This window comes from Callorhinus ursinus, unplaced genomic scaffold (genome assembly GCF_003265705.2).
Source record: "Callorhinus ursinus isolate GAN/ISIS: 27379988/994484 unplaced genomic scaffold, GSC_fseal_2.0 scaffold1, whole genome shotgun sequence".
In the NCBI taxonomy this organism is placed as follows: Eukaryota; Metazoa; Chordata; class Mammalia; order Carnivora; family Otariidae; genus Callorhinus; species Callorhinus ursinus.
In genome coordinates, this window is record NW_027397063.1 from 77,673,742 (window position 1) to 77,689,434 (window position 15,693).

The following is a 15,693-nucleotide window of genomic DNA, read 5'->3' on the forward strand; positions in this document are numbered from 1 at the left end:
GCCATTTTTGGGTTTTCTATTCTGTTCCATTGATCTATGTGTCTGTTTTTGTGCCAGGACCATACTACCTTGATCACTGCAGTTCTGTAATATAGCCCTAAGTCCGGAATTGTGATGCCTCCAGCCTTGTTTTTCTTTTTCAAGATTGCTTTGGCTATTCAGGGTCTTTTGTGGTTCCATACAAATTTTAGGATTGTTTATTCTAGCTCTGTGAAAAATGCTGGTGGTACTTTGATAGGGATTGCATTAAATGTGTAGATTGCTTTAGGTAGTATAGACATTTTAACAATATTTGTTCTTACAATCCATCAGCATGAATGTTTTTCCATTTCTTTGTGTCATCTTCAATTTCCTTCATCAGTGTTTTATAGTTTTCAGAGTACAGATCTTTTACCTATTTGGTTAGGTTTATTCCTAGGTATCTTATGTTTTTTGGTGCAACTGTAAATGGGATCGATTCCTTGATTTCTCTTTCTGCTGCTTCCTTACTGGTGTATGGAAAATTGCAATGTCTCTAATTCCTTTGAGTTTTAATTTTTTTTTTAAATTCAGGATAGTTGACAAAAAGCCAAAGAAATGGAAGGGGATACAGATTCTGGGAGTGAAGTAGGTGGCGGCGGGGGGGATTGGTGGAGAGGAGGCAAACAAATGGCAAATGTCTTCTACAGGAACCAAGAAAAGTAAAGTTGGAGGAAAAGATTGAATATCCTATAATAGAAAGAGATCTATGAATATATTCTAGAAGCTTTTTTGTCTGTTTGTTTTGCTCATAATTTCATCACCTATCACTGCATTCAAATTCCATAATCCACACCATCTTTGGCAAAGAGTTTTATTATAGTGTAAGTTAGAAGTACTTAATGGTGATTTTACACTATTTTACTTGAATTCCCCTGTTCCTAAAGCTGTATGATTGAAAAACCAAGGAGTTATATGGCTCTGTTAAGAAAACCTACATGTTATTTGTATAATAGATTAAGTGTTGAATTAGTATGACAGTGGTTTCCAGACAAAGCTAAAGTTCACTGGAATCACTAGAGACCCCATCACTGTCTATGAGTTTGAGTAAGTTTCCCAAATTTTGTAAAATGGGAATATTAATAGTATCTACCTTAGGGGTGTTATAAAGATTTAATCAAGTAAGATCCTTAGGATAGTGTCTGGCACAGTGTTCTGCCCCTGTCTGTTTCCCTCGTCTCCTTTTGCTTCCCCTTACTCTCTTCTTTCTTTCCTCCTATTCTCATTCTTCTTCTCTGTTTCTGCTTTTCCTCCTAGACCTCATATTTCTCTTTGGTATTAATATTATAAAACAATGTATTCTTATGAACCTTGAATCTGTCTTGCAGGCACTTCTAGCTTTTTGGCCACTTTCACAAGTCTTATCCGTATGTTACCACATCACATTATAAAATATTGGTACCTACATTTGTAAGTTATAATCATACCTCTAACATAGAAGCTTGATTTCCTGTAACACACCCAAATCTCTTAACAAAATTTTACAGAAGGCCTACTCTGTGAAAGAGACTGTGCTGGATAGCAGCTATATAAAAACACTGCTCATAGTCTAATGGAGGAGACAGTCAAATATAACAGAACTCTCCATGATTACAGGCATTCTCAGAATTCTGTGACAACATAGAAGAGGGAGCTCTGCTTTGCTTCTGATGGTCATTGAAACCTTGCCAAGAGAAAGCACTCAAAACGGGTGATAGTGGAGTGTGTATGTGGGGCATTGAACGTAATTCCAGATATAGAACATCATATGCAAACTACAGAGGTATGAACTCTCGTGTTGTGATTGGAATCTAGCAAGTAACTGAATGTGAAATCTGAGGACCTACTATATATCAGTTATATAGTAAACAGGGAGTATTCAAAGACCAAAACATTGTTCTTGCTTGTAAAGAGCAACAAGTTAAGTCCTTATATGCTGTTTGAGGATTATAAAATCAGCATGAAGTACTTCCATTGCCCTTTGTAATAGTCAAAGTATTTGTTAGTGTTTGTTGAGTGAAGGAATAAATAAATGGTAAATCTTAAAGAATGTTCAGGAGTCAAGTAGAAGTTTTATTTTTCTTTCTCAAATATTATCATTATTTCTTTATTCACTCCCATGCTTCAATATTTATGTGATACTCAAATGTTTTCTTTTATTTGGTCCTTCTAATTACTTGCTGCCACCTAGTGTAATAAAATTGATGTTGTCATTTTTTCCAGTTTTATTGAAAAATAATTGACATACATCATTGTATAAGTTTAAGGCATATAGCAAGATGGTTTGATTTACATATATCGTGAAATGATTACCATTGGTTCAGCTAACATCCATCTTCCCATATAGATGCAATAAAAAGAAAAGAAAAAAGGGAAAAAATGTTCTTCTTTTGGTGAGAACTCATAGGAGTTGCTCCTTTAACAACTTTTCTATGTATCATACATCAGTGTTCGGTATAGTCATCATATTGTACATTATATCCCTGGTACTTATTTATCATATAACCACAAGTTTGTACCTTTTGACCACCTTCCTTTATTCCCCTCCCCCACTCTGCCTCTGGGAACTACAAGTCTGATTTTTTCCTATGAATTTTTTCCTTTTTTTTTTTTTTAGGTTCCACACATAAGTGAGATTATACAGTATTTGTCTTTCTCTGATTTATTTCACTTAAAATGATGCCTTCAAGTTCTACCCATGTTGTCCCCAATAGTAGGATTTCCTCCTTATTTTTTATGGCTGAATAGTATTTCACTGTGTGTGTGTGTGTGTGTGTGTGTGTGTGTGTGTGTGTACAATTTCTTCATTAATCCATCAATGGATACTTTAGGTTATTTCCATGTCTTGGTTATTATAAATAATATTGCTATGAACATGGGGGTGCAGATATCTTTTTTAGTGTTTCTGTTTCCTTTGGGTATATTCTCAGAAGTGGAACTGCTGGCTTATATGGTAGTTCTATTTTTAATTTTTTGAGTATCCTCTATACTGTTTTCCATTGTGGCTGCACCAATTTACAATTCCACAAAGAGTGCACAAGGGTTCCCTTTTCTCCATATCCACGCCAACACTTTCTTGTCTTTTTGATGATGATCATTCTAACAGGTGTGAGGTGATATCTCATTGTGGTTTTAATTTGCATTTCTCTAATGACTGGTGATGTTGAACATCTTTTCATGTACTTGTTGGCCTTTTGTATATCTTGTTTGTAATGTTGTTTTTAATCAACATGATTCTCTGTTGGTTTTTGAGAAGTACTGCCCTTCATAATTCATTTTAAAATTTAAGCCCTAATTAAAATTTTTAAAAAAGTAGGAAATTGTCATAAATGATGGTGTTTTTTAATAGTGTGAAATGATGAGTTTTCAGATTAGAGGCTTTGTATTAAAGCTGTCAGTGAAAGGGCGCCTGGGTGGCTCAGTCGTTAAGCCTCTGCCTTCGGCTCAGGTCATGATCCTAGGGTCCTGGGATCGAGTCCCACATTAGGCTCCCTGCTCAGCAGGAGATCTGCTTCTCCCTCTCCCACTCCCCCTGCTTGTGTTCCTGCTCTCGCTGTGTCTCTCTCTGTCAAATAAATAAATAAAATCTTTAAAAAAAAAAAGCTGTCAGTGAAAGAATTTGATATAAAATTCAAGGGATGGTAGCTACAGAAAAACTAATATAATTTAAAAAATTAAGAATACTCTAAAGTAATATAATGGAATTTGATGCAATTTGGAGTAACCTTCTGTCCTGTGTTGCTGTCTCCTGGGTTCCTGTACTCTGTCCGTTCAAAGTTTGTTAATGTTTTCCTGATGATAATTTTTAATGTTTTTATTTGTTTGTTTGTTTTTAGAGAGAGAGAGAGAGCATGAGCAGGGAGGGGCAGAGGGAAAAGGAGAGAGAATCCCAAGCAGGCTCCACGCTCAATGGAGAGCCTGAGGCAGGGCTCAATCTCACGACCCTGAAATCAGGACATGAGCCGAAACCGAGAGTTGGAGGCTGAACCGACTGAGTCACCCAGGTGCCCTGATCATTTTTACTGTTTAAAAATTAGGTAGTCATGTATTTTTTTTATAATTGCAAATCCTAAGTAAATTAAGGTCAGAAAAGACCATTTAATTTATTCCCTGGCTTTAATTGTTATATATCTATCACACTGTCATTTTCTATTTCTCCTTCCATCCCCTCTCCTTTCCTTTTGCATTCTGTGCAAAGGAAAATACTGTTTTGGTTTTTATCTCACTTTTAGAAAACTTGTGGCCCTGAAGGAAATGTTGGCTGGATAGGTCTGCCATGACATCATTATTAGACTTTCAAGACAAGTGTAAAATTAAGTTGTTTTGAAGCCATCACTTGCTCTGATGGAAGAGACTCAGGAAGGAGGACTTCCTGCCCTTCCAGACTTAGGGCCCCTCAGAGTTTCCTCTTAGAGGTACCAAATTAGAATGGCTTTATTTGAATATTTCATCATCCTTCTTTTTCCCAATTCTCTCTTCAGTTCTACCATTAACCTCATGGATTCCTGCACAAGAGACACTCTTAAATTGATGCCTGGAGACCTGGAATTCTAATCCTGGATCCTGTAGTGAGTGGTGGTAAGACATTAGTTAAGACACATAGGCTACTCTGGGCCCCACTTTCCTCTTTTAGACATTCAAGTAATTAGTTTAGACTTTTTTTTTTTTTGGTCCTTTCCATCTTCAAGATACAGTGATTTTTCTTACCATTTACTAAGCTTTATTTATTTTCCAGATTTGAAAGGAATACAAACCTTGATTAGAAAACAATTCCTGAAGAGGGAGGGATCAGCAGTGGAAGAGCGGCTGGAGAAATAAGGAATGTTAACTGGTTGCCATTCCTCTCTTAGGTCCATCTGCTAAAAGGTAGCAGAAGAGTTTTAGACATCCTCTCAGGATTTAAAAGCCTGGTTGGATGAAGTCTGAACATGCATTTCTGTTAGTAGAAGGATACAATATGCAGTGTTGGGAAAGATGTGAGTTCATACTACGCAGTTTATCACAGAGAGCCTAACGCTCAAGTGAGATAAAATGGAATGGAAGGCACAGGACAGTCCTGGAGGCATGCTGAAACATTCAAAACTCCACAGGAGATAGAATATCCTGGCTCCTCACTGATAAGTTGCAGGCTGTAACCATCTACTTGCATTACTCGTGGAAACTGGAGCTCTTTTTTATGAAGTAATTACTGATTTTCTGGAGTGGTTTATGAAAATTGGTCTTATTATCGGCTCATAAATAGGGTATTAGACTTAATGAACACATTCTTCAGATTATCTGAGAACAGAAAGAATTTCAACTTTAAAAGTGAGGCAATTTTACTTCATTTGGAGATAGCAGCATGGAACCACTTGACCTTATAAAGAAAATAAAGAATTACGTATCAGACTGAGAGTCTATCAACATTAAGAACCTTTCCTAGGAGCTCATATTATGGAGAAGAAGATTCAAGCCCTTCACTCTTTCTTTTCTATTTTCTTCTTTCTGGCTTCTATAATCTATCCAAAAACATTTATTTAGCACAAGTCGTTCCCCATTATTTCAAGGGCCCCTTTTAAAAAATATTAAAACAGGGGCGCCTGGGTGGCTCAGTTGGTTAAGCGGCTGCCTTCGGCTCAGGTCATGATCCCAGGGTCCTGGGACAGAGCCCTGAGTCGAGCTTTCTCCTCAGTGGGGAGTCTGCTTCTCCCCCTCCCTCTGTGCTCTCTCTCTCTCAAATAAATAAATAAAATATTTTAAAAAGCCTCTAAAACAATTATGAGATGTTCCTCTCATAGTAATGATATTTTTGTATCTAGTAATTAGAAGATGACACAATATATAAAAACCTGCCATGAATTTAGACCACTTTAATGGGATTTGATTAATTATGCCTTCCAGTTCTACACATTTGAAACATAGTGTATATGTTACCTGGAGATACTCTTCAGACTGTAGATCATGTTAAGTGAGCAGAAGGATTGGATAATGTCTTGTATTGTTTCTAAGGTCCAAAGCTAGGAACCTGTCTACTGCTTTGAAACAATGAAACTCAACCAGGTTGGGGAGGGGAAGCCCTGAGTTGCAAGTTGGTTAAGATTTTGCTTCTGTAGTTAGTGTTATGAAAACAAAGGTTGTATTGAAAGTATGCATGTTCTTCCCCCTCAGACATTCCTTCCCCTGGCTTGAGATTTGTGCACTGCTTTTCCAACTCCCTCACCATCCCTCAATACTTCTCTAGGAACCCAGGTTCCTGCAGAGCAGTTTCACACAGTGGGAATATTTAATAAGACAAAACCCAACAAAATCACATAAATGCTAGGAGAAATGAGAAAATGGTATGATTAAGAATATTAAAAAAAAACCCATACCGCAATACACTATCATCATATTTTAAAAGAAGATGCATCAAGATTAGAAAGAACATAATCTTGGGGCACCAAGGTGGCTCAGTTGGGTTAAGCTTCTGCCTTCCACTCAGGTCATGATCCCAGGGTCCTGGGATTGAGTCCCACATCGGGCTCCCTGCTCAGCGGGGAGCCTGCTTCTCCCTCTTCTCCCTGTTCATGCTCTCTTTTGATATCTCCGTCACTATCTCTGTCTCTCTCTCTAAAATAAATAAATAAAATCTTAAAAAAAAGAACATAATCTCAACATAAACAAGTTTATTTTTGTCAAGTTTTTATTTAAATTCCACCTAGTTAACCAACAGTGTAATATTAATTTCAGGTGTAGAACTTAGTGATTTATCACTTACATACAATACCCAGTGATCATCATGAGTGCCCTCCTTAATCCCCATCACCCATTTAACCCATTCCCCTACTCACTTAACCTCCAGTAACCATCAGTTTATTGTCTATAGGTAAGAGTCTGTTTTCTGGTTTGCTCTCTCTTTTTCCCCATGTTCATCTGTTTTGTTTCTTATATTCCACGTATGAGTGAAATAATATAGTATTTGTCTTTCTCTGGCTGACTTATTTTGCTTAGCATAATACTCTCTAGCTCAATCCACATCACTGTAAATGGCAAGATTTCATTCTTTTTATGGCCAAATAATATTCCATTATATATGTATATATAATGGAATATATATATAATGGAATATATATATATATAAACACCACCTCTTCTTTATCCATTCATCTGAGTCAATGGACATTTGGGCTTTTTCCATACTTTAGCTATTGTTGATAATGCTGTTATAAACATTGGGGTGCATGTGCCCCTTCGAGTCAGTATTTTTGTATCCTTTGGGTAAATACCTAGTAGTGCAATTGCTGGATTGTAGGGTAGTTCTATTTTTAACTTTTTGAGGAAACTCCATACTATTTTCCAGAGTGGCTGCCCCAGTCTGCATTCCCACCAACACTGTAAGAGGGTTCCCCTTTCTCTGCATCCTCTCCAATACCTGTTGTTTCCTGTGTTGTTAATTTTTGCCTTTCTGACAGGTGTAGGTGATATCGCACTGTAGTTTTGAGTTGTATTTCCCTGATGATGAGTGATGTTGAGCGTGTTTTCATGTATCTGTTGGCCATCTGGATGTCTTCTTTGGAAAATGTCTGCTTATCAACATAAACAAATTTAAATTGAATCAATTTAATTTAATGGAAACTGACTGTATTGCCCTCATTTTTCTTGTTTTCTAGTGGACTGGTGAAAATATCTCTTATAGACTGGTTATTTGGAATCATTATGCAGAGGATAAAAATATAATCTTTGTTTCAAATAACTTATAATTTGTGAATATTTTTTTTTTATATAAACAGTTTATTTACTCTAAACAGCAACACAGACAAAACGCCATATAAACACAAAGGAAGTGATGCGGAAACGAGACGCCGGCTGCCTTTGGATCTGAGGCTCATAAGCAACACAACCCGGGTTCTGCGGGGAGCGAGGCGGGAGGGGGGCCGGCGGGAGGCTACGTGTAGCGCTACACGGTGGGAAGCATGCCTGCATCCGCGAGCAAAGGAAACTAGCTCCTCGGGGCTCATCGAAGTATAAAAGTTTATAATTTTACAGCAGTTGAAATACTGACATCAATATTAAAATAAAAGCAAGTTTTACATAACAATCAAAAATACAAAAGACTGAAGGAAGAGACCCTGTATGAAAAACCGGGCAGCTCAGCGAGTCGCGGACTGCGTGCCAGTGGCGGAAATGGAAAATGGCGCCCGCCCACCCTCCCAGGTGACTAGTAATAGTACAGAGCAACGTTAGATTTGCAAAAATGTTGTAAACAAGTTCTTGCCAAACCAATCCCTTCCTTCTTACGCTGCCACGCGGTCACCGCTTATGAAGGTGCGAACTTCTTGGCTTGTGCTCGAACCCTCTTCTCGTACTCCACTCTGTTTTGGCAGTAAATCGTGTAGGCCTCTGCTTGAGCTGGGTCCTGGATATTTGGTTCATTTAGAAGTTCCTGTATTCCTAACAAGATCTGCTTAATCGTGATGGCTGGCCTCCAGTCCTTGTCCTCCTCAAGGATAGACAGGCACACTGTTCCCGAAGGGTACACGTTCGGGTGAAACAGTGGTGGCTCAAATTTACATTTTGGGGGTGAGGATGGATAATCATCTTTGAAAAGCATCCGTAGCTTAAACAAGCCTCCTTCCCAGGGAGTCCCTTTCTTCCCTGGAATGGCACACTCCCAGTTCATGAGGTTCATCGTGCCGTCAGGATTCTTTGTCGGGACAGCCACAAAGCCAAACGGGTGGTCCTTTCTCCAGGCTTTCCTCTCCTGGGCGAGTCTGCTGAGGGCAATCCCCGACATGTTCAAAGTCCCTCGGGCGGCCGCGGCCCGGCGAGCGAGGCGGACGAGGCGGCGGCGGCGGCGGCGCTCCCTTTGTCTCGGGACTTCCCTGTGATATTTTTATTTTTTCCTAGAACTTATATTCAAATCCTTTAAGAAAGACTCAGATAATAACTTTGTTGCTTCCATGTTGAAAAAAGCTTCAAGCTTGGGTCTAGTGGCAATGTTTATTTATTTATTTATTTTGCCTTGTTCTGTTAACTTCTCCTGGTTATAGTTCTTCATTTCGTCATAAATAATACTTTGCTTAATTCCTAAAATACTATTTGAAGTGGCTTATATCATATATTGTAATACAATTAAATAAATAGAAGAGGAAATTGAAATAAGTGAAAAATGAAAATAAGGAAATAATATCAAAACACAAACATATATGTTGAGAGTCCTATAGAAATTTCAGAGGTGAGCCTCATATTTGAATTTAGGATTCCTAACAGACAAAAGAAAAAGAGAAACAGATTGATAAACTATTATTGTATAACAGATTACCTCAAAATTTATCTGCTTAAAAAAATTTTTTTGTTACCTCTGAAATCCAGGAGTGGTATAGATGGAGGGTTCTGGCTCAGGTTTTTCATGAGGCTGACATTAAGATGAGAGATGGGGTTGCAATTGTTTGAAGGCTTGACTGGGGCTGCAGGATCTACTTCCAAGATAGCTCATCACATGGCTGTTGGCAGAGATTGATGGCCTTAGTTGCTCAATGGCTGCTAGCAGAAGGCATTAATTCCTCACCACATCTCTCTCCACAGGGTTGCCTAGGTGCCTTTACAACATGGAACTGGATTTTCCAGTGAGTGATTCAAGAAAGAAGTCAGGAGACATATTGCTTTTAATGATTTAATATTGGAAATGACATACTATTACTTCTATGATATTCTGTTTGGTGACATAGACCAACTCTATTACATTGTGGGATGCAATTACATGAGAATGTATCAGGAGATGGGGATCATTGGGTTTATCTTGGTGGATGGCTCCACAGTTATCACATTAAAGGATTCAGTGTTATTAATTTAAGAAACAAAGCAGTTTTGTGGGAAAAAGTTGTCCCCTGAGATATAAAAGAAATTTATTTCATGGAACTACATAAAGGGACGTTATGTGAAATTATAAAAGATGGTCTCAACAATCTAAAAGAGCTCTACTATGAGTTGCATATGAATGTTTTTTAGGGGAACTGAAAGATTGTGTCCTCCCAAAATTCATGTTAAAATTCTAACCCCCAATGTGATGATACTAGGAGGTGGGGCTTTGAGGAGGTAACTAGGTTTAGAGGAGATCATAGGGAATGGGTTCCTCATAATGGGAATTGTACCCTCATGAGAAGAGACCAGAGAGCACTCTCTATCAGCCAAGTGAGGGCGCAGCAAGAAGATGGCTCTCTGCCAACTGGGAAAGGGGCTCTCCCCACAAACTGAGTCTGCTGGAATCTGGATCTTGGATTCCTCAGCCTCTAGAACTGTAAGAAATAAATTTCTATTGTTTAAGTTACCCAATCTATGGTATTCTGTTATAGCAGCCTGAACTAAGACAGCCCTTAGTGTAAACAAAGTATCACTAAGTGAAAGCATTGATATGAGAAATCTATACAATCAATGAAGACTCAAAGTTTTCAAACACATAATACAAGGATAATCTTTAGGTAAACTGGAGTGAATGCTTCTTAAATTGGGGTAATTTTATCCTGAAAATCATATATATCAGTGTGTTGGGGATACTTGAAACCAAAGAATTAACATGTCCCGTCTTCCTGAAGTATTAAACTTAGATAAATATTACAGAGAAAAATTGTGAATATTTTTTATTAAAACATTTTGTCACATAAATCTACAAGAAAGATCAGCAGTTTATCTTGTTTTATGTTTTTACGTGTGTGTGTTTTATCAATTTTTTTTACATGCATTCAATTTTTGTGTGTTTTACTATTTTTACATACCAGTAATTCCTGGGAAATTTAGACTTTTGTGTCATTGAAGAAATCTGGTTTATTTGTTCCTTCCCTCCTCCCAGTTGAGCGCATTATGACTGTGAGCCCACCTCCTCCCTGTTATCCACCCTCTGGCTCTTCCTCCGAAGTAGTGCTTAGAACTGGACCATGTGATTTCTCAGCCTGTGAAGGTTCACACATTAAGGGTTTGTTTTTTTTTTTAAGATTTTATTTATTTATTTGAGAGAGAAATAGTACAAGAGTGGGGGGGAGGAGCAGAGGGAGAGGGACAAGTATACTCCGTGTTAAGCATGGAGCCCAATCCATCTCACCACCCTGAGACCATGGCGTGAGCCAAAATCAAGAGTTGGACGATAATAGACTGAGATATCCAGGGGCCCCCACACATTAAGTATTTTGAAGAACAAGGTGGCCTCTTTTTAAACCCCTACGTGTATTTGTGTACTTATTTATTTATGATTTTAATCATAGAAAATAATTTTCTCACAAATCAGCTCAACTTCCTTACACAATTTCCCATAATCAAGTCTTTGTTTACAAATATAAAACTTCACTTAATGTTACTTCCCATGGGAGTGACTTACTTTGTAATACAAATATACCTGACATTCTGCTTTAAAATGACTGTAATGCCTCTCTTTGTCTTCTTAAAAAGGTAATATTTAAAACTGTATTCAATTTCAATTCAATTTTCAATTGAAACTATTGGTGGTGGCAAATGAAAATCTTGATGAAGCTTAAAACCTATAGATATGTAAACTGTTTATACTCATTTTAAAGAAAGTAATGGAAATGATCAAAGCTTGTGAGCAAGTGGCATTTTCCTTAAAGACTCCCTCATTGGCAGAAAAAAAAAAAAAGAGTTAGCATTACTCCAATCATAGTAGTGAGTCAGCTGCAGTAAGAAGCAGCAGTTAATAAAAAATGTAGAATATACTCAAAAGCTAGGTTATATGGGGTAGCAAATTAACCTCAAAATCTTATGGACTTAACAGACTTAACAGTGGCTATTTCTCACTTGATCCCAGCCCAAAACTAGTCACACAGGCTTACCTACCTGCAAATGTATCAGGAAATGTGGATGAGAACATGCATATTTGGTGAGCAGTATATGTCTCTGTCATGGATGCATCTGGAGATACAAAATAGCTTGAACCTTAGTATGACTTACAGGGATAAATTTTTTTTTTTTTGAGTACATAAAGCCACCCAACTTTCAGTGGCTTTTAAAAACAAACTGCATGAATTCTGAAGAAAAAAATCACTACAAAAGTTAAAACGAAAACAAAATATAAAATCAGTTTTAGAATTCTTGTTGGCAATGACGCTGCCGAATAGGAGAAAATTTGGTGAAGATTTGGTCAAAATGTTTTGCTTCAAAAATTGGTATCCAAGCTGAAACAACGGAATTTTTTGAACTATACCATCAAAAGACAGACTTTGATATGCTTAAAACATGTAGTCCAACAAACATAACACTATTATGGTGAAGACAAGTTATTGATCTACTTTTCATTGGTTTTTCTTTACTATTGTTTGCCATGCGAATATTTGTGAAATCATCTTTATTTGCCAAGGGCAAACAAATATTTTCAACAAGATATGTAAATTTTAAAAGAATAGAGGGGCAACTGAAAAAAATGAATAAATGGGTATCACACATAAAGCTGTAGGAGTGCTTATTTCCTGAATTTATTAACTAATCCTGCATTATTTACTGAGAACATTTCATCTGAAAAAATTTGCTTCTCTACTTAGCATGTTTAACAGGATGGCAGAAATGACAGGCTGTGAACATTTTTATCAAAAACAATAGCATCGCTTCAATGAAAAATGATTTTTGAGGGTATGTGAAGAAAGTTGATCTTGAGGATCATGAACCATTTGAGACTTAAATTTACACGTGATAAAAATTATAGATTTAATGGTAAAAGCTCACTTTCTTCATTGAAAATATCTTTTGACAATTAATCCCCAAATTGTAAAAGGTACTGACTCTGGAATGTCTTTCTTATGTCACTAGGAACATGTTTTCATAGGATGCTTGACATTAGCCTGGATTTCTGCTTGCAACCTATTATCTTGGTAGCTGCGTTCTGAGTGTCTCCTCTTGATGATTTCCCTTCATACCTTGTGATGTAGTAAAAACAAACATACGAATAAATATTTTATCAGGCTCTGTCCACAGATTTATGAGATTCTAGGGTCTCCAAAATATTGTTACCTCAAGAGAGAAGAGAAATTGACAAGAAATTGAAAACATATTTGGTAGGAGCTTGTTTCAATCCAATTTTATAAAATCGATGCATTCACTGCTATAACATTTTGTCCACTTACCATAGGACATGCTGTTACTCATTTTCCCCCCTGGCAGTAACTAATTTAAAACATTGTTTCCATATTCAAACAGACGTATTATAAAATAGGATGCAAGAGTTCTAATAGCGGTTTTAATCCTGCCCATTGCACTGATTAAGACTTTCAGATCTGCATTGTTTCTTGAAGACTTCCCTGTCCAGTCCTGCTTCATTCCCTTTAAATTTCAGACATCAACCTCCAATAAGTCTCTTGCCCTCCTAATATTATCTTAGTGCCTGCCTACTCAAGACCTGAAGCGATGCAGTAAGGCACCAATTGGGGGGCAATGACAACCCCATTCTAGGTGGTATATGAGGCAAAGAGAGTTTATATACAAAATGGCAGCCAAATTGCTACAACTTCCACCCGTGGTGATTTGGGAAAATGTTCTTTTGGAGGTGAGCACCTTCAATGGTGCAGTAATTCAGGCTTTTGAAAAGTGCCTGGTGGTGGGTAGACAGGCCTACTGAAACCCGTTGGCTGTTACTAAGTTGCATTGCTGCCCTGACAACAGAGGGATAATGGAATGCTGAGGGCATTTAACAAACAATTGAAAACTAGGTGTGACCGTCATAGGGCCTCTTTGGTAACTCCTAAAGGCCTTTATTCCCTGAACTGAGAGAGCAGAGATTGCTGAAAACCATACTGGGGATTTAACATTTTGATCACCAAGCTACAAACACAATTGAGTACTCAGCTAAGGCAGGACTCCTATGCTACAGTTGGGGCTGTGGTTGGGAAGCGTGGGTCCCTGACACATGGGATGGGAACATTTGTGTGGATAACCCCAAAGATTTTGAATCCCCAGATTCCTCTGAACTCTCAGAGCCAGCACAGGTTGCCCTCACTATTAAAAACTAGCACTCCCATCTCCTATTCTCATGGCCCCTCCCCTGCGAGGGGCAGCAGAGGCTCCCTCAAGCTCTGCCCTTGCTCACTCTCCTGGCTTTCAGGCCAATAACGAAGACTAAATCACAGTATAGCCAGTCCAGGGACATACTAGACTTGACCAAAAAGGGGAAGGAAGATCATACCACAAAGGAGCTGCAAGAATTGGCCGGCAGGTACTGGCAGGACCCAGGGAAAGTTCTTAAATGGCTAAAATTTAAGACTGGATGCGGAAGAGGTTATTGACCTGGGACCACTGTCTTAGGATATGAGATTTAACATCATGACAAGGACCCCAGAGCATGATGTAAAGTCATTGCTAGGGGGACTGTAAGAAACTTGAAGAAGACAAGGGCCCATGCTGAATGATACTGAAATGCCTGAATTACCGTGGCTAACGGTGGAGGAAGGGATTAAAAGGCTTAGAGACAGGGCATGCCAAAATGTTCACATTATATGCTGCCAGAAAACCCACCAGGGAATTAAGGTCCAAGACCCAGAGGACACACTATTTACCAAGGCCATCATGAATGCACAAGTGAGAGGGGCATCACTAACTAGGTCAGTGGTGGTTCTCCTTTGCAGTCCATGATCAATGGTAGGAGAGACTATTGCTTAGCTTGGCTCATGGTAGAAATGGGGACAATGGGGCCTCAAAGCTATAGAGCCCACGGGGTAAAGCTTAGGTGCCAGAAGCCAAGGAGTTCCAACTATTGTAACGTCCAGAGAGGCTGGAGTGGCAGCTGTCTTGCTCAGTTTGGGTTACTAAAACAAATACCATACACTGACTGGCTTAAGACAACAGAAATTTATTTCTCACTTCTGGAGGCTAGAAGTCAGCAATCAGGGTGTCAGTATGGGTCGTGGTTTCTGGTGAAGGCCCTCTTTTTGGTTTGCAGACAGCCTTTTTCTTGCTGTATCCTCACGTGGTAGAGGGAGGACACTCTGGTCTCCTCTTCTTGCAGGAACACCAATCTCATCATGGGGGCTTTCTCTCATGACTTCATCTAAACCTAATTACCTCTCAAAAACTCTACCAAATACCATCACATTGGGTTTTAAGGCTTTCAACACACAGCTTTTGGGTGGACACAAACATTCAATTCATAGTAGCAGGCTTGAGCTACAGAGAATTGAGGAGATGGTTAATAGAGCATGATATCCCTAGGGACAGATGTAATATTTTGTGAGACTGAAACATCATCTTGCTTGATGCATATGATTTAGAGACCTCCATAGGGCACTGCGTTCCCCATAGGAAGTACACATGCACTCAGGATCCAAGGGATTGAGATAGGACTAAGCCTCACTTATCATTATTCATAATGATCCATTGGAGGAAATACTGCTTCCTATCCCTGAAATCCTCCTGCAACTGTGAGATAGAGGTCCTGGTCCCTAAAAGGGATGTACTATCCAGGGGACACAGCTATAATCTCATTGAACTACAAGATATGGCTATTGCCTAGGCACTTTAGATATTGTTTACCTAGGAATCTGCAGATGAGAAGAGCAGTCACCATTTTGACAGGGGTAATTATCTCTGATCAGTAGGATACTGTTATATCATGGGAAACAATATGGGAAGAACAATGTGGAACTCAAGCTGATAAGTGGAGCTCTGACTGGAGAAGTACAGCAACCATAGCCTGAAAAGTGAATGGTTACCCAGGGCTCAGACCCCTCAGGAATGAAGGTGTAGTTCACA

The 15,693-nt window shown here is 38.5% G+C and overlaps 2 protein-coding genes across 3 annotated transcripts in view; one reads left to right on the forward strand and one right to left on the reverse strand.

The window, feature by feature from the left end:
- Positions 1 to 8,138: 8,138 nt before the first annotated feature.
- Positions 8,139 to 8,833, reverse strand: LOC112829111 (SUMO-conjugating enzyme UBC9). Its single transcript, XM_025878504.2, has one exon. The coding sequence runs from the start codon at positions 8,747 to 8,749 to the stop codon at positions 8,273 to 8,275; it is 477 nt and encodes a 158-aa protein (XP_025734289.1). The 5' UTR covers positions 8,750 to 8,833; the 3' UTR covers positions 8,139 to 8,272.
- A 1,331-nt stretch (positions 8,834 to 10,164) lies between these two features.
- Positions 10,165 to 15,693, forward strand: part of ZMAT3 (zinc finger matrin-type 3) — a 51,996-nt gene continuing 46,467 nt past the window's right edge. For both annotated transcript variants that reach the window (XM_025878515.2, XM_025878524.2), the window contains exon 1: positions 10,165 to 10,252. The gene's annotated coding sequence lies outside the window, so the exon portion shown is untranslated. The remainder of the gene's footprint in view (positions 10,253 to 15,693) is intronic.